The 25,075-nt window shown below is 35.4% G+C and overlaps 1 protein-coding gene across 4 annotated transcripts in view; it reads right to left on the bottom strand.

Annotated features, from left to right (window-relative positions):
• AGL (amylo-alpha-1, 6-glucosidase, 4-alpha-glucanotransferase) overlaps positions 1-25,075 on the bottom strand; it is a 99,866-nt gene that overhangs the window by 7,516 nt on the left and 67,275 nt on the right. For all 4 annotated transcript variants that reach the window (XM_007169535.3, XM_007169534.3, XM_007169536.3 and 1 more), the window contains exons 26-33: positions 22,020-22,245; positions 20,692-20,803; positions 8,404-8,539; positions 6,942-7,054; positions 5,877-6,088; positions 4,647-4,744; positions 3,009-3,096; positions 2,767-2,900 (exon numbers count right to left, since the gene is read on the bottom strand). In XM_007169535.3, the coding sequence (XP_007169597.2) occupies positions 2,767-2,900; positions 3,009-3,096; positions 4,647-4,744; positions 5,877-6,088; positions 6,942-7,054; positions 8,404-8,539; positions 20,692-20,803; positions 22,020-22,245 (1,119 nt within the window). The remainder of the gene's footprint in view (positions 1-2,766; positions 2,901-3,008; positions 3,097-4,646; positions 4,745-5,876; positions 6,089-6,941; positions 7,055-8,403; positions 8,540-20,691; positions 20,804-22,019; positions 22,246-25,075) is intronic.

The raw sequence follows: 25,075 nt of genomic DNA, 5'->3' as shown, positions 1-25,075 counted from the left end.
AAAAAAAGAGAAAATACAACTTATCAATATCAAGAATGAGAATATTGACATTACTACAGATTCTATAGACAATTTAAAAAGTAATACTGCACTTTAGATGAAACCATTTCTTGAATTGTGACAAGTATTTTTGATCTATCTTTTCATTTAGTCTTGACAGCAAGTAATGAGATATTATTCTCATTTTATAGATGAAGAAATTTATTTTAGAGCGGTTAAGTAACTTGCTCAAAGTCACATGCAAAAATAAGCAGCAAGGACAGAATTTGAAATCCAATCTGAATCCAAAGCTCATAGTTAAAGCATATTATGCTATCAAAAGTAGCTACAGGAAACAGTAAGAAATAAAAATGGAAAGGTAGTTTGAGAAAAAATTGTGGAAACTAAAGAATTTGGATTTCGTTCTGTAGCCAGTGGGGAGTTACTGAAGATTTTTAAACATAAGATTAAAATTGTGAGTTATATTTCCTCAAGATTGATATTGTTTGGGGTAATATGACAAAATGGAGAAAAGAGAGTGCAAGTATGGAGGCTATTGCCTAGTCCATAGAAAAGGTTATGAGTTACAAATCAGGCATTGGCAACAGAAAGGAACAGGGTGGGCTGTTAGAAGGAACAGAACTAGAATCAAGTCTCGACAACTATCTGGATTTTCTGGAGAGGTAATGAAGTAAAATTAAAAAGTACCTGGGGTGTTTGAGCTTGCAGAGCATGAATAATGGTAATACGGTAACAAAGATGGGAACTATAGGAAGAAAAAACGTGTGAGAGAAAATGAGTGATGGCAGAAGGCCATCCGAGGTAACAAGTTTATCAGGTAGCTAAAAAGTAGAAGTGGAGTTTATGAAAGTTCAAAATTACCTGTAGAGTGAAGATGTGAGATTAGGTGAAATGTTCCAGAAGACAAGGTAGATAGAAAAGAAAGGAAGATCAAGGATAGATTTTTGGAGAACGAACATATTTAGGTGCCAGGAAGCAAAGCCAGAAAAACAGTAAATAGAGCCAATAGTGTAGTGGTTAAGAGCACAGCCTGTGAAGCCAGCTTGCCTGGAGTTTAGTGAGAGCTCTACCAAATTACTTGCCATTTGACTTTGTATAAATTACTTAACTTTCTAAGCTTAATTTATAAAATGGAGATAGTAGCTCATATCTTGAGTTAGTATCTTGTCCGTGTTACATGTAGTAATATATTAATCCTCAAAACAATACCAGCACATCCATTTAAGATGAGGAAACTGAGGCTCAGAGAAGTTAAGTAACTTTCCCACAGCCACATAGCTAGTAAGTGGAGATGTGAATAACAATAATAGGATGATAACAATAGTAATAGCTATTTTATATAGTTTTTTGGATGAAATGAGTAATGTTATATGAATGCATTTAGAACAATATCTGAAGACAGTAAGTACTCAATAAATATTATTTGCTATTATTATAGTTGTCACTATTACTAGGTTAACAAGGGAAACCTAATGCTGTGGCTAGCATAAGGTTTTTCATGAAAAGAGGAAAGCAACAATGTCAAATACTATAGCCAGGTCAAAGAAGAGAACTGAAAGGAAGTCATGGGATCTGGGAACCAGAAAGGATCTTCTTGAGTGGCTTCACCAGACTGGTGAGGGCAAAACAAAAGCCAGATTGTACGTGGTGATGACTGACTGGGTGTCAGAAAAGAAAAAAAAAATGCAGTTAACTGTATAGAAAATGTACTGAAGAGAGAACAGAATGATAAAACAAGGCTTGAGGCAGGAACAGCATGAAGGGACTTTATTTTAGGATAGGCTGACAGATACCTTTGTAGCTTAGGAAGGAGGGATCAAGTGGAATACCAAGAAAGGATAACTATTTGACAAGGTCATGGAACAGGTAGGAGGGATGTGATTATAGGTCTTTACCTGCAGTGCAAGATATTCTTACTCCTCGTGGAAAAAAAGGAAGAAAGAGAAAAGTAATGCAAATATTGAAAAATACTTTGGGCAGTAAAGGATAGAATATAAGAATGTTCACATCACACAGACTTCAGACTTAATCTCTAGATGAGGTAGAAGTGTGACAGGATTAGGGTTTCTGTGACTATACTTAAGCTAATGAAAATAAACTTTAAAAAAAAAGAAAAATTTTGACAACATTCATGTTGCTAGATGGAAGTCCCTCATGTTCTTAACAATAGAGGAGATAAAACTATGTTGTTTATGCATATTTATGCATAATTATTCTGAGCAATAAGATGTACATATATCTAGGTTTAATCTAGAACTTGTGAAATTAAGATACCTTTTGACTGAGTTATATCATCTTATAAAGACACATAACTCTGATACTATTTATCTGCTAATAATTAGGACAAAGGAGGTGACAAATGGGTTTGAAATAGTCAAAACACCAACACTGATATTTTAATTATAATGAAATCATTCCTGAAGATTATTTATTGATATATCTTTAAATCAGTTAACTCAAAAGGCCCAGCCTGACACTTTTAGTTTTTGTATTTATCTTGTGCTAACCTTATCCAAAAATATCAGCTAAATTTTAAAAACCAGACTATTCCACCACATGTATAAATCACGAAATATCAAGTCTTTAAATTAAATAACAACCTAAAATAATTAAAAGAAGGTAAAAATTACATAGAACTTGTGTTAAAGAGTAAAGCTTTCAAATTGCACATAGAATATACTGAAATGAATTCTAAGGAAATGCCATTTACTAGCTAATAAATTGACTAAACATTAATTTTGAAAATTACATGCCCTGACGACTTACCTCTCAAGATGAACATAATGTCGAGAAAGAACATTTTTAACCAAAAATATAGTCTTTGAAGTAATCTCGGGACCCATCAATTTGGAAAAATATAATTTCGCACGAAGAAAATACCCAACAGGCCACAGCCACTCCTGAAAAAGATAATTTAAAGTGAAGGAAAAAAAAGAGCTGTGAATATCAAAAATTCTTTGAAAAATAACTTTAATTGAAAACTCAAAGAAGAAAAATTAAATTCTTACAGGTCCTTGGTGATAATTGAAACCTTTAGCAAGATTGTAGTTGTCGTTGTCTAAGGCATTGTCATAAGTTCCACAGTAAACCATATCACTGCAAAATAATTGAAATTTAGGTTAAAAAAAGATCAGGCATTACACAGAAAGCATTAGAAAAATTTCCTAATAGCAAAGGTAAGAACTAATCAAATTATTTTGTTTTCTAATCTCTAGACTAAAGCTCATCATCCATTTAACCTTAAATTAGTACATACTGAGTTCAGAATGTGTTAGGGAATGATTAAGAAACACTTACTGCCTAATACAAAAAATATAAAATATTCAGAAACCTTGCCTTCAAGGAGGCACTAAATATTGGTTGAATTTAATTATTTCACTAGGCCTCTAATATACTTATAACAATTAGAATATACACAGAATAATTTGAATTAGTAAACATTAAAGATAAGGTTTTATTAATTATAATATATTGGAAAGGTTGTTTTTTAAACTTCTCCATAAAGTTATTTTAAAATTAAGTAAAATTGGTACGTTATTAGATTATGAATAGCAACTAAATGCACACAATTTATACATACTTACAAATTAAACAGTTACAAACACTGCAACATTTAATACAAGACAGTTATCTACACTCTGTTTAGTTAAATTATTACTTTTTTTTTCTTTTAGTGAGATAGATAGAACTTGCAACATGAGTAAGCTATTACTGTGGGTTTTAGTTTTGACCAGTGGTTCTTAACACCTCTGAAAATATTGAGAATACTTTAGAATGCAGGTAAGTACACACATATAAAATTTTGCATCTCAAGACTGAAATGAGTACACAATAAGTCAGGAAAAATCTACAAAGGTAAGGGTACTACAAAAATGAGGATCTCTCATACATGAAAGAGAAAGCAAATTGATGATGGGTATCAAGCTTTAAAGCAAAAAAGTAGAAGAAAAACAGAAAGGTCATTAGAAACTCAAAAAAAATTGAAAAAGAGAAGAAATACAAAATGAGATAAACACATAATCATAAAAACAAAATTATTTATTGGTTTCAATAAAAATAGTGGTGTAATTACTTAGAGAAGATGGAAAGGGTTTGTGGCAAGGTAGGACAGAGTAAAATCCTCATCTGTCATCGCAAGCAGTAAGCAAATAATGTCTAATATTTACAAGAATCAAGAAACAGCTGCAAACACATACCATTTAGAAATATGGAAGGAACTACTACGAGTAACAATTTAGAAAATCAAGGTTGTCTCTGAGGACACGATACATCTATATTTCCAATGTTCATAATAATCATGTATGACTTTTACAGTCAGAAAAAATAGGCATTAGAAAATATTCATGACATATTTGTTTATAAAATTAAAATTCTTTTATTGATTATTGAATATAATAAGGACAAGCCAAAGGCATTTTGAACACTGATGTTTAATGAAGATACAAAATGTATTTTTAAAAATTCAGTTTGCAATTTTAGAGATTTTATTGATAAGCAAAAAAATTATGGCTTGATGCAATAAAATATCCACAACATTCTTAATACTTATACTCCAACTTACTCTGGATCCAAAGTTTTCATGCCAATATGAATATAATTGCATATTAAATATAATATGAACAACATTCTTAATACTTATAACTTACTCTGGATCCAAAGTTTTCATGCCAAGAGGACCAAGCAATTTTTTTTCTGCAATCTCCAAAGCTTTCCATGCTTTTTCTGTAGTAAAGAGCTCAGGGGCCTAATGAGTGTTAAAAACAAATATACAAACTTTTTAAGATCATAGAAGAATTAGTGTCCATCCACTTTGGAAAACAGACTATAAACTTGGAAAATAACGAAAACTTTAAAAATACAGTGCTGGTCAGAAATCAAATGCAGATGCCTAATCAGACGTAATCGTATCAGGCCGACTTGGAAGCGCTGATCTTGGCCTTAGAGGTTAGGAAAGCTGTTTGAGGTGATTGTTTCCTTGTGTCACTTAAGAAAGTATACTAGCTCCAGAATGAAGCTGTCACAGCTTCCTTTAAGTTCATCTGGAACCCATTTTTTGCTTTTAGGGTCATAATATAATACAGAAGTATTTGTACTCCAATAGCATGAGTAAATTTACTTGTGATGTAGAGAAGGAGAGAAAGCATTGGTGACTAAGAATCTGCATTAATTTTAAATGTTAAATGAAATCAAATGCACACTGAATCAAAGCTACCATTATGTACCTTAGTATTTTTTATTCTACTATAATTAATAATACTACATTTAATACTCTTTTTGACAAAGTGGCAACATCTAGGCGGGCATAGAAGAACACATACCTTCTCTATTTTACTGTATTTTTAGACTAGGTATAGAGAAAATAAGGAGAGTCTAGAATTCTTGGCTAGACAGAACTAAGTAGTGCAATACAACAAAGAAAATGGAATGTGAATTGAAGCTACCCATATTAGTTCATTAGTCCAGATGTTTCCAACCAGTGTGCTGAGGCACTGGTCATGGCACAGGTGTGCTGAAATACAGATGCCCTCTGCTTCAAGACAGCTGGGTAGGGCCTGGGGCTAACTGAAGCAGCTGGATCTGGCAGCAACCTAATCCATTTAGGCCAGCGTGCTGTACAAATATCATCATTTTCTATGCGTGTTGAGAAGAACTTCATTAGTCATCATCCATTATTTTCTATTTTTCGACACCAAATGTTGTAGATTAAGGGTGATATGCATAATGCTTTATTCATTAGAAAAGACCATATAAAACTAGCTGGTAAACAATGCACTTTTTAGCAATTCGATGAATTTGAAAACAAATGGGAATAAAGAACTAAATAAACCCTATCATAACATTTTTGAAATTTGAAAAGAACAGAACAAATCACTTACCACAACCATTGCTATGGTAAAATTAGGCCTGAGCTGGTAGTCACACCAAGGGCTTGAAGCTCCATAACTATCTTTGTATATGCCACGTTTATGCACCAGATTAGAATGCTTTTCATTGACATCGGAAGGGTCTTCTGACACATAAAATAACTTTTCAAAGTTATCTTGTATTTTTCTGTTCCACTCATCATATGAGACTTTCACAACTTTTCCTGAAACATTACAAAAGACTTGGTAGTTTTAGGCATTCAAAGAAACTCATACATTTAGTTACAGCTAAAGAGTAATATTTAGTCAATAAATTATCCACTTTTTAAAACTGTCAGGGCCTTTTGAAGAACACTACCCAGAAATTAAAAATTATCTTTCACTGTATTACCAAAAAAGGATTAGACTCTAACAAATGATCCCAGATCATTTGTCTTTGTTTGGATCACTCTTACATTTGATAAAATTATCTTTATTGAGCACTTGAAAGGAGGCTAGTCCGAATTGAGAGGTGCCAGAAGTATATACTGTATTTATATATATATATTTATATATATACTGCATTTCAAAGACATAGTACCCCCCAAAAGAATGTAAAATAGTTCATGAATAATTTCATATTGATTACATGTTGAAATAATATTTGGTATATATTGAGTTAATAAAAAAATATAATCATAATTAATTTCACCTGTCTCTTTTAACTTTTTTAAAATGTAGGTACTAGAAAATTTTAAATATGTATGTGACTTAAATTATATTTCTATTGGACAGCACTGTTCTAGAAAAAGAGATGTAAAGATTTCATAATTGTTCACCAAAACTCGACTTGCTCACAGTCATACTGAGGAAAAAAAATAAGTATATGCTCTTCATATCTCAGTTCAAAGTTGCTATAAAAATATGGTTAGTAATCAGGTTTGTTGCAGTTTTCATACTAGTAAATTAATGGTTTGTCTTTCCCCTTAATCTTAAGGGTTTTCTAATACTAGTTCATTGAGTCACATGATGATTACATAGGTTAAGAATATAGACAGTACATTTGGAGTTTCTTTGTAAACAAAAGAAACAGCTTACCATGTCTTTTTACTGTAACTTCATGATAAGGAAAAATATTTTTTTGGGATAATTCCAGCAACCAACGAACAGCAGATTTACTCAGGCCCACAATTTCCACAGCAGACCCATCTCTAAAATTAAAAATAAATTTTACTCTGTGACAATGAGTAAATTAAGCACTATCTAAAGAGCATTCAGGGACTTCCCTGGTGGTGCGGTGGAAAGACTCCACGCCCAATGCAGGGGGCCGGGGTTCAATCCCTGGTCAGGGAACTAGATCCCACATGCATGCTGCAATGAATCAGAGTTTGCATACCACAGCTAAGGAGCCCGCGTTCTGCAACTAAGGAGCTGGCGAGCTGCAATTAAGACCTGGTGCAACCAAATAAATAAATAAATAAATAAATATTTTTTTTAAAAAGGGCATTCAAAAAACAGCTTTGAAGAATTATATAACTAACACATTACAAAAATGACTATCTATAAAAAATATCCTCACTTTATAGGAATGTGTACTGCATATATAAGAAATTGTGATTCACTTTGCTATACAGCAGAAACTGACACAGCAGTATAAAGCAACTATACTCCAATAAAATAAAAAGAAATCATTCCTCTTATTACTTTGCTATTGCTTACCATCTTAATGTATTTTAAAAAAATTCTATGAAGTAGAATAGAGATTTTGGAGTAAAAGGAGATAGCTGCTGGAAAAAGGCAGAAGTAGGAGTCAGAGAATACTGAGATAGAGTTGCAGCGAAAAGATAGAAAATACGGGATATTGGATTGAAGAAAGCCAGGGAAGGTAAACATCATAATTTGAAAGCTCATTTTTAAGGAAAATGAAAGGGAAGTAGAAGATCTAATAATTCACCAAAATAAACAGGGTTTTAAAAGAATTTGTAGAACATGTAATGACAACTACTATTCAAGAATTTTTTTTTGACAATTCTGATTGAAGATAAAATTTGGAATAAGAAAATAGTTTCTCAGACTTGATACTGTAGTAAGAACTTGAAATCATAAGAAGAAATGATGGGATAAAAGATTTAAAAATTAAGGGGAAAATGTTCAGAAAGCGAAAGGATTTCATAAAAGACAGGACAACTGGTTGTTTTCTATATTTACAAAAGATAATAATAATGAAATACTTACAAAGAAAACACTTCATGTTATAAAGAAATGTCTTAACCATGGGGATAATAAGTCATACAACTTTCCTTTGAGGTGCCTGCAGGTAATCAACCCATGAGAACATCCAGAAGAGAACAGATAGCTTTACTTGATGACTTATATCAAGAGGATTGCGTATGTGTATATTAGGGGAGAGAAAGGAGTGCATGGAAGGGGAAGTAGGGGGAAGGAAGGAAGATTTTGACTGATTTAACATGAAGATTTCATGGTTAATAGAATAAAAGATTCCACAAGTAAGTGGTTTTACAAATGATATAACTATATAAGCAGTAAAAATAAACACTACCTTGGAGTGGCTGGGATTCCTTTGTTTCTAGCTCTGTCACTTTCTCCCATTTTATCCATCCACGTACCGCAATTTAAGCGATTTCCTCCATAAACAAATCCTGTTTCTTCATCAACCCCTGCAGTTATATTAAAACCTACAAAAGAAAAATAAAACATTTATAAAAATATAATAAATTAGGACAACTACCCTAGAGAGCAATCTGGTAATACCTTAAAAGTTGAAGATGTGCATATTCTACCACATAATAATTTTGTTTCTAGACATACACTCTATAGAGAAATGCTTACCTATGTGAACATGGAGACACATACAAGAATATACATTGCAACGCTGCTTGGATTAGTAAGAAAATAAATAACTGCTGAGAAGAGGAACAGATAAACCCTAGTCTAGTCATATAATGGAAAACTCTCTATACCATTTAAGATTAATGAACTAGGATTTACATAAAGCAAAATGGATAAATCAGAATGACTGAGTAAATAAGTTGCAAAAGATATGCAAAATAAGATGCCTTTTCTGTAAACGTTTACAATATAGATAATACTAATACATATAACCATGTATGTCTATATGGCTATATCTAATATGATAATATTTGTATAAAATTAGAAAACATGAAATACATAATATATATATATTATACAGTAAATACTATGATATACCAAATATATGCTACATAATATATATCATATGTAACTTACACATACTCAAACACACATAAACACACAAAATACAAAAACATACATGGAAATAGTAAGTCCTGATTATAGGTTGGTTGTTAATTCTAGAGAGTGAGGGAAGAGAAAGAGATAGAGATGAAACTTTAGCTGTATCTGTGGTGTTTTATTTCTTTTCAAAACAAAAGAGAATGATCTGAAGAAAATCTGGCCAATTGTTAATATCTGTCTAATTTCAGTTCTAGGTTCAAAGCATAATTTACATCATTATCTGTATGTTGAGATATTTCATAATTAAAATTAAAAATTTAAATAACTCAGAGATGATGAACACAGATGCAAAAATCCTCAACAAAGTATTAACAAACCAAATTCAACTTGAAAAAGCATACACCATGATCAAGTGGGATTCATCCCAGGGATGCAAGGATGGTTCAATATTCATAGATTAATCAATGTGGTATCTATACATTGCATTAACAAATTAAAGAATAAAAATCATATGATCATCTCCACAGATGCAGAAAAAGCTTTTGACAGAATTCAACATCCATTTATGATTAAAAACTCTCAGCAAAGTGGGTATAGAGGGAATGTACCTCAACATGATAAAGGCCACATATGAAAAGCCCACAGCTAACATCATACTCAATGGTGAAAAGTTAGAAGCTTTCCTGCTAAATTCAGGAACAAGACAAGGATGCCCACTCTCACTGCTTTTATTCAGCATAGTATTGGAAGTATTGGAAGCCACAGCAATCAGACAAGAAAAAGAAATAAAAGGAATCTAAATTGGAAGGGAAGAAGTAAAACTGTCACTGTTTGCAGATGACATGATACTATATACAGAAAATCCTAAAGACACCACCAAAAGATGACTAGAGTTCATCAATGAATTTGGTAAAGTTGCAGGATACAAAATTCACATACAGAAATCTGTTGCGTTTCTATATACTAATAATGAACTATCTGAAACAGAAATTAAGAAAACAATCTCATTTACAATTGCATCAAAAAGACTAAAACACCTAGGAATACATCTAACCAAGGAGGTAAAAGACCTGTACATGGAAAACTATAAGACATTGATAAAAGGAATCTAAGATGATACAAACTAATGGAAAATATACAGTGCTCATGGACTGGAAGAATTAAATTGTTAAAATGACCATACTAGCAAGGCAAATTACAGAGTCAATGCAATCCCTATCAAAATACCAATGACATTTTTCACAGAACTAGTTCTAAAATTTGCACGGAAACATAAAAGACCCCAAAGAGCCAAAACAACTTTGAGAAAGAAGAAAAAGATTCCCTTCAATGGGGGATCAAGATGCCAGAGTAAAAGGATGTAGAAATCACCCCTCTTCCCAAAACACATCAAAAATATATATACATTTGGAAAAATTCTCATGGAAAACTAACTGGAACCTGGAAGAAGAACTCCTTCACAACCAAGGCTGCAAAAATGATTCCCATGTAATCAGGTAGGATGAAAAGAAAGGCATTGGGTTGGAACCTGTGCCCCTGGGAGGGGAATAAGGGAAAAGGGAGATCACATGGGCAGACACTCACCCTGGGAAGTGAGTGGGTAGAGCCACAGACTGGGTGTCCAAGTTCTAGGGTCCTATATGGAGAAGACAAGCTCCCTTGGCTGTTTGGAGAACTCCTGGGACAGACAGAAAGGCTTGAGAAGCCCAGATTGCACTTGTGAGAAGTATGTGGGTGCTGGCTTTCCATAAGACAGGGTGAAGAGAGAGGTCTATCCTAGTGGCTATTGCCTCCTTGTGCTCCCCAATCTGAGCTGAGTAAACCCCATGGCCCCACTCACTCCATGCCACAGCTTGGCACTGGATTTATGGCAGCCATGTCCTGGGAAAAGACTCCATGCAGGGACACAGAAGGCAGTCTGGGGCCCTGGACTGTGGTCCAGGTAGGGTGGCAGTGGCCATTGTTGGTACTTACTCAAACAGTGCCAGAGAAGCAGCCCAGATTTCTGACAGGAGTGAAGCTGCTTCAATTCCCACAACCACAATGCCATGAATCCCAGTGCCAGCTGAGTGAATGCTTCAGCCCTGCCTACTCCATGCCATAACCTTGCACTAGATCTGGGATGACTACAACAGGGGAAAAAATGTGACCTTGGACTGTGTCTGAGTGGATGCCTACACAGGCAGCACACTAGACCTCTGTAAGTGCATGAGCCCCACTTATTATAGCACCCCCCCCCACCTCTGGGGCAAAGGCCCCAGTGTGGGGAGAAGGAAAAATACACACTTAAAGGGAACAGAGCCAACTCAAGCCTGACCTTCAGGGCACCTGCTCCAGAAACTTGGGAGCAGACCCTGACCCTGAAAGGGCAGTGACTGCCACTGAGCAGAGAAGAAATCCCACCTCACACCGTGTGTAGGCTCTAGCTCCTACAAGACCAGCCACACCCCATATCAAGGTGATAGTGGCCAGTACACCCTGAGGAAAGACGTGGCTTGTGTCCACATCAAATCCAGCCCTCACACCAAAGATATTTGGCACATGTAGTCCACACAGGGATGCCCTCACATAAAAACACACTTTCAAGACCATGATAATAACTGTTTCACCTAAATTCATAGAGACAGAGAAAGTTAAGCAAAATGAAATGGTAAAGACCTCCCAACTGAAAGGGCAAGAGAAAGCCCCTGAAAAAATAAATAATGAAACAGAGATAATCAGTCTACCAGTGAGTTCAAAAAGTTAGTAATGAAAATGCTAACTGAATTAAGAAAGAGAATTGATCTAAGCATGGGATCATTTTAACAAGGAACTATAAGGAAGACCCAATAAAGAAGAGATAATTCAATTTCTGAGATAGAAAACACTTGAGAAGCAATGAATAACAGACTAAATGACACAGAAGAATGCATACATGATCTGGAAGATAGAATAATGGAAATCACCCAATTAGAACAGCAGACAAAAAGACAAATGGAAAAAAAAAGCAACATATGAGACTATGGGCTAATATAAAATGTGTCAATATAGGGGTTCCAGAAGGAGAAGAGAGAAGGGGATCAAAAATGTATTTGAAGAAATTATGGCTGAAAACTTCCCAAACCCAAAGAAGGAAACAGATATCCAGGTACAGGAACACAGAGGGTCCCAAACAAGATGAACCCAAACAGGCTCACACTAAGACATATCATAATTAAAATGGAAAAATTTAGAGATAAAGAGAATTCTAAGGCAGCAAGAGAAAAACAGAGTCATATACAAGGGAACTCCTATAAGATTATCAGCTGATTTCTCTGCAGAAACTTTGCAGGCCAGAAGGGAGTGGCATGATATATTTACAGTCCTGAAAGGGAAAAACCTACAACCTAGGTTACTTTGTCCAAAATTAATAAACCTTTAGTCAGGCTCATCAAGAAAAAATAGAGAGGATCCAAACAAACAAAATAAGAAATGAAAGAGGAGAAATAATAAATGATATCACAGAGATACAAAAATTCATAAGAGAATACTATGAATAGTTACATGCCAACAAATTGGATAGCCTAGAAGAAATGGACAAATTTCTAGAAATATACAGACTGCCAAGACTGAGTCAAGAAGAAACAGACAATTTGAACAGGCTGATTGCTAGAAGTGAGATTGAATCTGTAACTTAAAAACTCCCAGCCAACAAAATTCCAGGAGTGGAAAGCTTCACAGGGGAATCCTACCAAACATATAAATAAGACCTTATACCTATCCTTCTGAATCTATTCCAAAAAATTGAAAGGAGGGAACACTCCCAAATTCATTCTACTAGGCCACCGTCACCCTGATACCAAAACCAGACAAAAACACTACAAAAAAGAAAATTACAGGCCACTATCTTTGATGAATATAGATGCAAAAATTCTCAACAAAATATTGGCCAACTGAATCCAATAATACATAAAAAGGATCATATACCATGATCAAGCTGGATTCATTCCAGGGTCACAAGGATAGTTCAACAGAGGCAAATCAATCAATGTGTTAAACCACGTTAACAAAAGGGAAGAAAAAAAATCACATGATCATCTAAATAGATGCAGAGGGCTTCCCCGGTGGCACAGTGGTTAGGAATCCGCCTGCCAATGCAGGGAACACAGGTTCAAGCCTTGATCCAGGAAGATCCCACATGCCGTGGAGCAACTAACCCCGTGTGCCACAACTACTGAAGCCTCGTGCCTAGAGCCCGTGCTCCGCAACAAGAGAAGCCACCATGGGAAGCCCGCGCAATGCAACAAAGAGTAGCCCCGGCTTGCTGCAACTAGAGAATGCCCTCACGCAGCCACAAAGACCCAATGCAGCCAAAAATAAAGAAATAAAAAGAAATAAATAGATGCAGAAAAAGCATTTGACCAAATTCAACATTCATTATGATAAAAACTCTCATCAAAATAGGTATAGAGGGAACATATCTCAACATAATAAAGGTCACTTACTACAAACTCACAGCCAACAAAATACTCAATGGTGAAAAGCTGAAAGCTTTCCCGCTAAATTCAGGAATAAGACAAGGATGCTCACTCTTGCCACTTCTATTTAACACTGTATTGGAAGCCCTGGCCACAGCAATCAGACAAGAAAAAGAAATAAAAGGTATCCAAATTGGGAGGGAAGAGGTAAAACTGTTTCTATTTGCAGATGCCATGATATTCTATATAGAGAACCCTAAAGTCTCCATCTCAAAACTATTAGAACTAATAAATGAATTCAGCAAGGTTGTAAGATACAAGATCAACAAATAGAAATCTGTTGCACTTCCATACACTAATAACGAAATATCAGAAAGAGAAAGTAAAAAAAACAAAGCAAAACAAACAAAACCAAAACCTATGGATAAACTAAACCAAGGAAGTTAAAGACCTATACCCTGAAACCTATAAAACATTGATGATGGAAACTAAGGATGATTCCAAGAAATGGAAAGATATCCTGTGCTATTAGATTGCAAGAATTAATATTATTAAAATGGTCATACCACCCAAAGCAATCTACAGATTTAAATCCCTATCAAAATACCCATGACATTTTTTTCACAGAACTAGAACAAATAATCCTAAAATTTATATGGAACCACAAAAGACCCTGAATTGCCAAAATAATCCTGAGGGAAAAGAACAAAGCTGGAGGTATAACCCTCCCAGACCTCAGACTATACTACAAAGCTACAGTAATCATAACAGCATAGTATTGGTATAAAAACAGACACATAGATCAATGGAACAGAATAGAGAGCCCAGAAGTAAACCCATGTAGCTATGGTCAGTTAATCTATGACAAAGGAGGCAAGAATACACAAAGGAGGAAAGAAAGCCTCTTCAATAAGTCGTGCTGGGAAAACTGGACAGACACATGGAAAACAATGAGATAAGAACATTCCTTCATACCATGTACAAAAATGGACTCAAAATGATTTAAAGACCTAAATGTAAGACCTGAAGCCATAAAACTAAAAGAGAACATAGGCAGAACACTCTTTAACATAAGTCACAGCAATATTTTCCTGGATCTGTTTCCTAAGGCAAAATAAATAAAAGCAAAAATAAACAAATGGGACCTAATTAAACTTAAAAGCTTTTTCACATCGAAGGAAACCATCAACAAAACAAAAAGACAACCTACAGAATGGGAGAAAATATTTGCAAATGATGCAAGCAATAAGGGGTTAATATCCAAAATATATGAACAGATCATATAATTCAGTATATTAAAAAAAACCAAATAATACAATAAAAAATAGGCAGAAGACCTGAATAGACATTTTTCCAAAGAAAATATACAGATGGCTAATAGGCATATGAAAAGATGCTCAACACTGCTATTATTAGAGAAATGCAAATAAAACCACAATGGGGTGTCACCTTATACCTGTCAGAATGGCTATCATCAAAAAGCCTACAAATAACAAATGTTGGAGAGGATGTGGATAAAAGGGTACCCTCGTACAATGTTGGTGGGAATGTAAGTTGGTGCAGTCACTGTGATATTTTTAATATCTAAGTTAGGTCACATCACTCCTGCTCAAAACTGTTCATTGGCTCACTTCAGTATGGAGTTTCCTTAAAAAACTAAAAATAGAACTACCATATGATCCAGTAATCCCACTCTTGGACATATATCCAGAAAAGATGTAAACTAATTCAAAAAGATACATGCACCGCAATGTTCACAGAAGCACTATTTACAATAGCCAAGACATGGAAACAACCTAAATGTCCATCAACAGATGAATGAATAAAGAAGATGTGGTATATATATATATATATATACAGTGACCTACTTTAACATGAATTTGTTTGAGTACTGGTGAGATTGAATGCTCCCCCTATGTTTATTAATGGATGGTTGATGTATGTCCTTGGGCAAGCTACTTTTACCTCCTGTTCCTATTTCCTCTATTATGAGCTAGGAATAGAGGTACTAGCTTCTGGAAAATGTTTGTCAAGTGATACATAAAGGCAAAGAGCTTTTCAGTTTATTTGATATTAAATACATGACACAAAGGCAAAGAGCTTTTTAATTTATTTGATATTAAATAATTGGATAGTCCATGTTTAGTAATTAAATCTCAGAGATTTAGCTACAAAGTCATAAGAACACACACAAAAAGGTACACAAGTCAAAATGACTATGAATGAATAGATTGTTTCAAATGCATAAAGTGGGTAGAAAATTTATTTTTGCACTTTCTGATGAGTTGGCAAAGTATTCCAGGCTATTGGCTCCCTCCCCACAATCAACCCTGGAGAAACTACAGAAGTATATGTGAGGTATTGATGTGAAGAAGTCACATAATGTTTGGGAGAAACTAATAAAAACACGTCAGGACTTCCCTGGTGGCGCTGTGGTTAAGAATCCGCCTTCTAGTGCAGGGGACACGGGTTTGAGCCCTGCTCCGGGAAGATTCCACATACCACAGAGCAATGAAGCCTGTGCACCACAACTACTGAGCCTGTGCTCTACAGCCCACGAGACACAAACTACTGAGCCCACGTGCCACAACTACTGAAGCCCACGTGCCTAGAGCCTGTGCTCCGCAACAAGAAAAGCCACTGCAATGAGAAGCCCGTGCACCATGAAGAAGAGTAGCTCCCGTTCACCGCCACTAGAGAAAGCCCACGTGCAGCAGCAGTGAAGACCCAGCACAGCCAAAAATAAATAAACAAAATAAATAAATTTATTAAAAAAAAACAACCCCCCCCAAAAAAACAAACAAAAAAAACAAAACAAACAAAAAACAGGTGAGACCTGACCAGCCACTCTGGACTTTTATTCCACCTCGGTTCGTAAGGCTGCTGTGTTACAACTTAAGGAGATTGCTTCTTTTCAGTGTTTACAGAGTAGCTAATAATCAAGGGAATATGAGCTTATTGGGAAAAGATAAACATTAGATATCAGAGGAGTCTAACGACTATATAAAAGAGAGAAGCTGAGTAACATATTTCACATGAAGCAGAATTACTGGAACAGATGGACCAATAATATACAATAAGCAAAATAAATATCCTCAAAGACATAGGTAAGATATTATTAACATGAAGCAGGAACAAAAGACATTAAAAATGACTAAGTGGAGATGTTAGGTCTGAAATTTTTAATAGTTGAAATAAAGAAAACAATAAAGTGATAATAAGGGACTAAATAGTAGATAGACACAGCTAAGAATGAATTAGTGAGATGGAAAACAAGATTGAAAAATTCTCCAGAGGTAGCAGGAATGGTTAAAGGGAGAAAATAGAAAAAAAGAGCTAGAAGCTATGGGGATAGAAATAAACCAAAAGATATCCTGACAAAAGTATCCCCAGAAAGTGGAAAGAGAAGGAAGAAAATATTTGAAGAAGTAAAATGATAAATATCCTAGAATCAAGAAAGATCTCAGGTTAAAAGCACTCATAGAGTACCAAATGAAACAGATAAGGAAAGTTAGAGTAAAATCCTGAATTCAGACAAAGAGATGGTTCTAAAATCTTCAAGAAAGAAAGAGTAGGGCTTCCCTGGTGGTACAGTGGTTGAGAATCTGCCTGTTAATGCAGGGGACACAGGTTCGAGCCCTGGTCTGGGAAGATCCCACATGCCGCGGAGCAACTAAGCCCAAGAGCCACAACTACTGAGCCTGCGCATCTGGAGCCTGTGCTCTGCAACAAGAGAGGCCATGATAGTGAGAGGCCCGCGCACCGCGATGAAGAGTGGCCCCCACTTGCCGCAACTAGTGAAAGCCCTCGCACAGAAACGAAGACCCAACACAGCCAAAAATAAATAAATAAATAAAAATAAAATAAATTTAAAAAAAAAAAAAAGAAAGAGTAGATCACTTCTAATGGAACAAGGTATAGGTCCATATACCTTTCAATAGCAATATTGGAAACAAGAAGTCAACAGAATAATATTTTCTAAAGCATTGAAGAAAAAAAGCATTTATGTCTAATCTGTCATTTAAATATGAAAGCATAATAAAAATACTGTCAGCCATACAAGGCCTCAGAGGGCTTGACATGTAAGTCCCAACTTTAAAAACAGTCATATAGCAGCACTAAAGATACTCACATAGCAACAATAAAATGATTACAGCAAGGCACTGTAGTAGTAGGCACTGTTCTGAGAGGTTTTCAGACATTAACATAAATAAATAAGCTCATCTGATTAACTCAAATAAGGAAAGAAATAAATCTTAGAGGATACTAGTAAGAGAGATGGAATGAAAAGATGATCAAATTACACATAAAAGTTTATTGTTGCCTAAGAAAAAGCAATAACCAAAGAAAACAAAAAGAAGTACAGTCATAACAATTCAAACTGAAATTCCACCTAGATAATATCAAATAGGGATTCGGGGAGAGGGGCACACACTAAATTACTTATTCTGTTAGGGGTCAATATGGATTTTAATAAGTTAAAGAAATGAACATAGACATGGTAAATTAATACAGATATAGGTCTTGAAAACAAGAATCATAAGAACAAAAATAGAATGAATTAAAGTGGAACGAATTGTTTCTTTTAAAAAAAATTTGTAAAAGGCCAACTCACATAGTTAATAGAAGTTAATGTGAGAGATTATCTTTGAGACATGAAGGTGGGGTAGGATTTCTGAAATGAAATATGGTGAAGGACACCATAGACAAATTGGGAAAAGGTTTGTGCAATTCTAAAACTAACGATGGACAAATATCTAGAATAAACAAAAAACTCCTGATAATCAACATGAAAAATACAGGAATGCCAAAAGAAAGATGAGTAAAGGCATAGAACATGAACAAATAACTTATAGAAAAGGAAACTTTCCAAAGAGGCCAATAAACATATGAGCAAATACTCAAATTCAGTAACAGGAGAATTGCGAGTTAAAACAATTACATATGGCTTTACACCCATATTTGGCATTAGAGGATAATGCCAAATGTTGGTAGGCATATGGACACTTAAGAAGCTACTTTGATTGTTAATGGGAATAGAGACTGGTGCAGTAATTCTGGAAAGGAATGTGGTAGTGTTTAAACAAAGGGCATAAGAGTATAGTATATGTAGCTCTGATATACCAATGTTACGTGAAATAAGCCAGACATAAAAGGACAAAAATTACATACTTCCATTTACATGAGGTACCTAGAATAGTCAAATTCATAGAGACAGAAAGTAGATTAGTAGCTACTAGGGGCTAGCAAGGGAGAGAATGAGGAATTATTGCTAACCAGGTATAGTTTCAGTTTGGGATGATGAAAAAGTTCTGGAGATGGATAGCGATGATAGCTGAAAAACAGTGCAAATGTACTTAAAGCCACTGCACTGTACACTTAAAAATGGCTAAAATGATATATTTTATGATAAAATGGTAAACGTGTATTTTACCACACACACTTAATGGTAGAAAACCAGCAATCCAATTAGAAAATGGATAAAAGACATGAACAGACATTTCATCAAAGAGGGGATATGGATGGTAAATAAGTACATGAACAGATGTTCAAAACCATTAATAGGGAAATGCAAATCAAAACCACAATGTGTAGTGGTCTACACAACTATCAGAACAGCTGAAAATAGAAAGTGATAACAACAAATTCTGGCAAGGACGTGGAGAAACTGGATCTATCCAGCCTGCTGGTGGGAATGTGAAATGAAAATAGTTTGGCAATTTCTTATAAAACAAAACATGTGCTGACCACATCACCCAATCACATTATTGGGCATTTATCCCAGAGAAATGAAAACTTATGTTTACACAAAAACCTATATATGAATGTTTATAGCAGCTCCATTTGTATTAGCCAAAAAAATTGGAAACAACCCAAATATCCTTCAAAAGATGAATGGTATATTCATAAAAGGGAATACTACTTAGCAATAAAAACTAATAAAATATTGATAAATGCAGCAACTTGGATAGTTCTCAAGGGGGATTATGTTTAGTGAAAGAACCAATCTCAAAAGGTTACATACTGTATGATTCCATTTATCTACATTCTCAAAATGACAAAATATAGAGATGCAGAACAGATTGGCAGTTGCTAGAGAACAGGGATGGTTGGTGTGACTATAACAGGGTAGCACAAGGAAAACCTCTTTGGTGATGGAACAGCTCTGTATCTTGACTGTGGTAGTGGTTACATGAAGCTATACATGAGGTAAAACTGCACAGAACTACACACACACACACACACACAGATGAGTTAACGTAAAACTGGTGAAAAAGGAATATGGTTTGTGGCTTAGCTAACAGTATGACACTAATATCTATTTCCTGATCTTGATATTGTACTACAGCTATAGAAGATGTCCTCATTGGGGGAAGCTGGATGAAGGGTTCAGGGTACGCTTATGTATCATTTTTGTAACTTTCTATCAGTCCCCAATTCTTTCAAAATTAAAAAGTTAAAAAAAAGGTCTACATGCACTTAAAGCAATATATATTTTATAAGACAATACATGAATATACAACAAACCCACTGGAATGTCGCTAAGGGGAATGAGTAATAAAATGAAATAAATTATTGTTAGCCTTGCACTGGCTAATGATGATGACAGTGTGCCACAGAAACAGGAATGTGATGAATTTCAAAGAGGTTAAAAAACTATATTTTAACTCTGAATACAAATAAACCTCTTTATAAAAAGTATTTTATAAGAGCCTAGATTATGGGGCATACAAACTATGGATGAAATCCTAGCTCTGCCACTTAGCAGCTGTGTGACTCTGGGCAAACTACTCTGCTTCAGTCACCTTATCTATAAAAAAGGGAACAATGTAACTCATGCCCAATGTTCCCAGGAGTGTTAAATGGGAATAACGTAGGTAAAGTAGTTAGCACAATGCTTAGCACATAGTAAGCACTCAATTATTAGCAATTATTGTTATGATTACATAAATGCAAGCACCAAAATTACCTTTCAAACTGGCTGACAAAAGATACAACATTTTATCTTTCCTCTAGAAACTAAAACTAAACTGGTGAGATCAGAAACTCTTAATCTTTTTCATTATTATATTCTGAAGTTTTATACACAAATAAAATACTTGTGAAATAAATGAACAATTACAAGGTTTAATTTCATCTCATCACTAAATCTTTACTAGGTACCTAAAGTTATGTACCTTCATCCTTCATGTTCCGATCTATCTGTGGACCAGCATTCCTTTCTCGGAACTGTATGCCCTGCATGTGTCTTTGCATAGCTTCCTGTATTACTTCAAACAATGGCTGATCCTGTTTGAGACATAATGGATGTTACCTCTGTTAGAAATCACATTTTTCTTATCGTCTCCCAAATTCCACAACTGAAGTTTTGTGGAAACATATATTTTTCCCTTAAAAGGAGAAATGAGGATAAGGGGTGGGCCTGGGGAAAGAAGCAGCTCCTATACATCATATAATAGATCAGACCTTTGGCATATGAACATTTAACATATTGTAGTTTTAACTATACATTCTGTGACATGAAATAATTTGTAATTTGCTGATACGTGAAAAATAATCTTGTGAGCTTGTGTAATCTGCGTTAGAGTGAACAGTTCTGCTAATAAATGAATCTAGCTTATTATACAGAAATCTGAGTTTTAAATTGGCATTGCTGTTCTAAGTCATCCACGTACATAGCAATGGAGATAAGCTATATACTATAATGGTAATTTACTTTAGGTTAAAAAAATTTTTGGACAAATATTCTTTGAATACTTCATGATAGAAACATTGCAGTGACATAAATCTATGCTAGCCCTGAGGTAGCTTAGAAGTCCTCCATACCAAATAAACTATAACATAAATGCAGATCGGAAGTGGCAAAAGTACAATATCCCTGTAGATTCTTGACTGGGGGGAAAAAAAAAACACAAAAAAATGTTTATTCATTCTGCACTGCTCATAAGATAAACTCTGAGCTCCCTGGATTGGTAGCCAAGGCTCTCCACAACCTGGTCCACCCTTTCCACAATCCCTTACTACCCTGCAGGTACCCTACACGAAAAGCCAAACTAGACTGAGCAGTATGTCCTAAACTGTGCGTCAATCCACCCCGTGCTTTATTATTCATTTCATCTTTAATATCTTCTCACAACTTCCCTCATCTCTGATGAAATCCTACTCACCTTTCAAGGCTTAGTTTAGGTGAAATTTTAGTTACTTTCTGTAGTCCTCCCTGAGACCCACTTACTAGATCATCTCTCTTTTATGAGACTACATAGCACTTCCCTCTTTTTTGCAATGATTGTATTATATACACGTCACCTCTTCTACCATGTTGCAAGCTCTTCAGGCAAAGAGCAAGTCTTATCTCTGCAATCTCTCATAGTAGCAGCAGGTGCTAAATAAGTACCAATATTTGAAGAATTTGTAAGATTCAGATTCTTAATTTTACATGTATTTTACATTAGAAGCTAACAGTCATTTTTCAGGAAAAACAATTATTTTAAGAAATGATCTTTACCAGTGTGCCAGGAGACAAAGGAGCAGAATCATCTGTAGGATACATTCTGGAAACTGGGCACCTGAGAATGTCTAGACCATTTGGGACCATTTTACAATAATCCTGAATACACTGCAGCCACCACCACACAGCATCCCGGCAGTTGTATCTGGCATAAGTTCCTTCACCCAGGAGATTAGGAATGAGACCATGTCTCAGGGTACCAGCAAATGCTAAAATAATATTCCTAAAACAACAGAATTAGGTGAATCATTTGACATGAAAACAATCACTTAAAAAATTGAAGACAAAAAAGTCACTCTTGGTAATCATTATTTTTTATGTATTTTCTCTCTTGCCCTTCTTTCTTTGTATTTTCATGTAGAAAGAGGTCATAATATAAAATAAGCACTGAATTAAAAGTCAGGAACCTTGATCCTAGCCCTGTCTTTTTCTCTAACAATCTGTGTGACTAACCACCTCTGGAAGAATTTTTTTTCATCTGTGGAGTTTGGGATTGGACTGGGTGATTTTTAAGGTCCCTCATAGCTCTAGGTTTTACTTTTGAAATCCCTCGTATTTCAAAATCTGAGTAACTAAGAACATGAATCTTATTACTTTAAATAGCAGATACCAAGAATAAAACAACCATGTAAGAAAATAAATGGGTAAAAACTGACCTTGAAAAACATAATTTATTTTCAAAAACTTGTAGAGAATATTTTATCTTTCTAAGTGTTATTCTACTATCATACACCAAATGACAGCTTTGTAAGATGGCATGGCATTCTAAAAAGAGCATGAAACTGAGAAATAAGAAGACTGAGATTTAAATCCTAGTGTTGCCATCTGTATGACCTTGGAAAAGGCATTTAAAATCTCTAGGCCTCAACGCTTTTTGGCTAAACCATTTAGAAATTAATTAATTCTATATATCAGTTCAATGTCCATTTCTTTTTAAAAAAATCTTTAAAATTTTTGGCTGTGTCGTGTTTTCATTGCTGTGCACGGGCTTTCTCTAGTTGTGGCGAGTGGGGACTACTCTTTGTTGCGGTGTGCGGGCTTCTCATTGCGGTGGCTTCTCTTGTTGCAGGGCACGGGCTCTAGGCATGTGGGCTTCAGTAGTTGTGGCACGTGGGCTCAGTAGTTGTGGTGCACAGGCTTAGTTGCTCCGTGGCATGTGAGATCTTCCCGGACCAGGGATTGAACCCGTGTCCCCTGCATTGGCAGGCGGGTTCTTAACCACTGTGCCACCAGGGAAGTCCCATGCCCATCTCTTAAGTTATAGTGTAAGAGGAACTTTTTATCTTCACAGTACAAAAGTGTTAGTATGGACTGTGACACTTCCAATTAATAAAAGGTCAGAGTATTAGCAATCTTAATTATCTAGAACATGTCATACATGAGAAAGTTGAATAAAAAGTCCTCTGTCCATGAACATCTCTGCAGAGGGTGGAAGTAGAACTATCTGTGGTAGAGACAGCCATGTGTCCACCAAAATGGCTTTGCTATACATCCCAGCCTACCTTACAGTTGGCTGTGGCCAGATGACTGCATTCTAAGGCAAAAGAATGTTAAGTGCATGGAACAAGTGTGTTTTCCTCAGGCTCTCTTTCCCTCTCTGCCAGCTGACTGGAGAGAACCTAAGTCCCTGGAAGATGGTATATCCTGAAGATAAAGGAGCCTATATCCTTTCACCACTAAGTAGAAAGTTCCCTCCTGAACACCCATACAGGATCAGAAGCAAATGAATTTTGTTTGTGAAAAGCCATTGAAATTTAAGAGTTTATAATTCATAGCAGCTAGCACTACCCTAACAAATGCATTATCTTCTGGGAACTCATCTAGATCAGGGGTAGGCAAACTTTTTTTCGGTAAAGGGTCAGACAGTAAATATTTTAGGCTTTGTTGGCCATATATGGTCTCATCATGTATTCTTTTTTTTTTTTTTTTAATGATCCTTTAAAGAGGTAAAAACCATTCTTAGCTCATAGGTCATACAAAACAGGTGACAGGCCATAGTTAGCGGATGCTTGATCTAGATAGTCATATGTAAAACTAAGTAGCAGAAATTTTTGACAGTACATAGAAGTGAACATTGGGAGCCCAGATAACAATGAAAGTAACAATAATTATTTTAAAAATGAACATTTATGGAGTGCTTAGCATGTGGCAGACATTGCTCTAGATACTTTAACTGTATTAGCTTAATTAATCCTCACAAAAACCCTATAAGGTAAGTACTATAACCATTCTACGGAGAGCACGAAGAGAACAAATAATTTGTCAGGTGGGCATTTGGAACCAGGATTAGAACCTGGTAGTCTGGCCCAAACCCAAGTTCTTAACCACTACACTGTGCTCCTGACGTTCCACTTCCTACTTTTTAATCACGGTCATTTAGGGGCATTTGGGGAAGAAGCACACAGCCGCCCAAATTTCTATAGCCCCATAATATAGTATCTTAAGTCCATAATAAAAGGTCTTATTATATATTAGGTTAGTATAGGGAAGCATATAATACATTTTAGATGCTCACTTAGAAATTTCCAATTTTAAAAGGATCAAAAATAAAACTTGTCATTTGGAGAGGCAAACCTCCAGTTATTTCTCGGGTGACATCAAAACAAGGTATCATATAAATGCTTTTTTTGCTACAAGTTTTAACTTGTAGAGCAGTGATATCAAACTTTAGTCCTAGGCCGCTGAAAATCACCTGGAGCCCCTGCAAAAACACAGATTGCCATCTGCCAACTCTGCCCTTTCCACCCCCAGGTTTGGATTCAGCAGATCCAGCATAGAGACCAAGCATTTGCATTTCTAACAAGCTGTCAGATGATGGTGACACTGCTGATTTCTGGAACACTATACAGCACTGATGTAGAGCCTTTCTTTTCTACCTCCGATAAATTCATACATAATATTGTGACATAAGAAAACACCATTTTGGGGCTTCCCTGGTGGCGCAGTGGTTGAGAATCTGCCTGCCAATGCAGGGGACACGGGTTCGAGCCCTGGTCTGGGAAGATCCCACATGCCGCGGAGCAACTAGGCCCGTGAGCCACAATTACTGAGCC

The sequence above is a fragment of the Balaenoptera acutorostrata genome, chromosome 1 (assembly GCF_949987535.1).
Source record: "Balaenoptera acutorostrata chromosome 1, mBalAcu1.1, whole genome shotgun sequence".
NCBI lineage: Eukaryota > Metazoa > Chordata > Mammalia > Artiodactyla > Balaenopteridae > Balaenoptera > Balaenoptera acutorostrata.
This window is presented reverse-complemented; position numbering and strand designations above follow the sequence as displayed.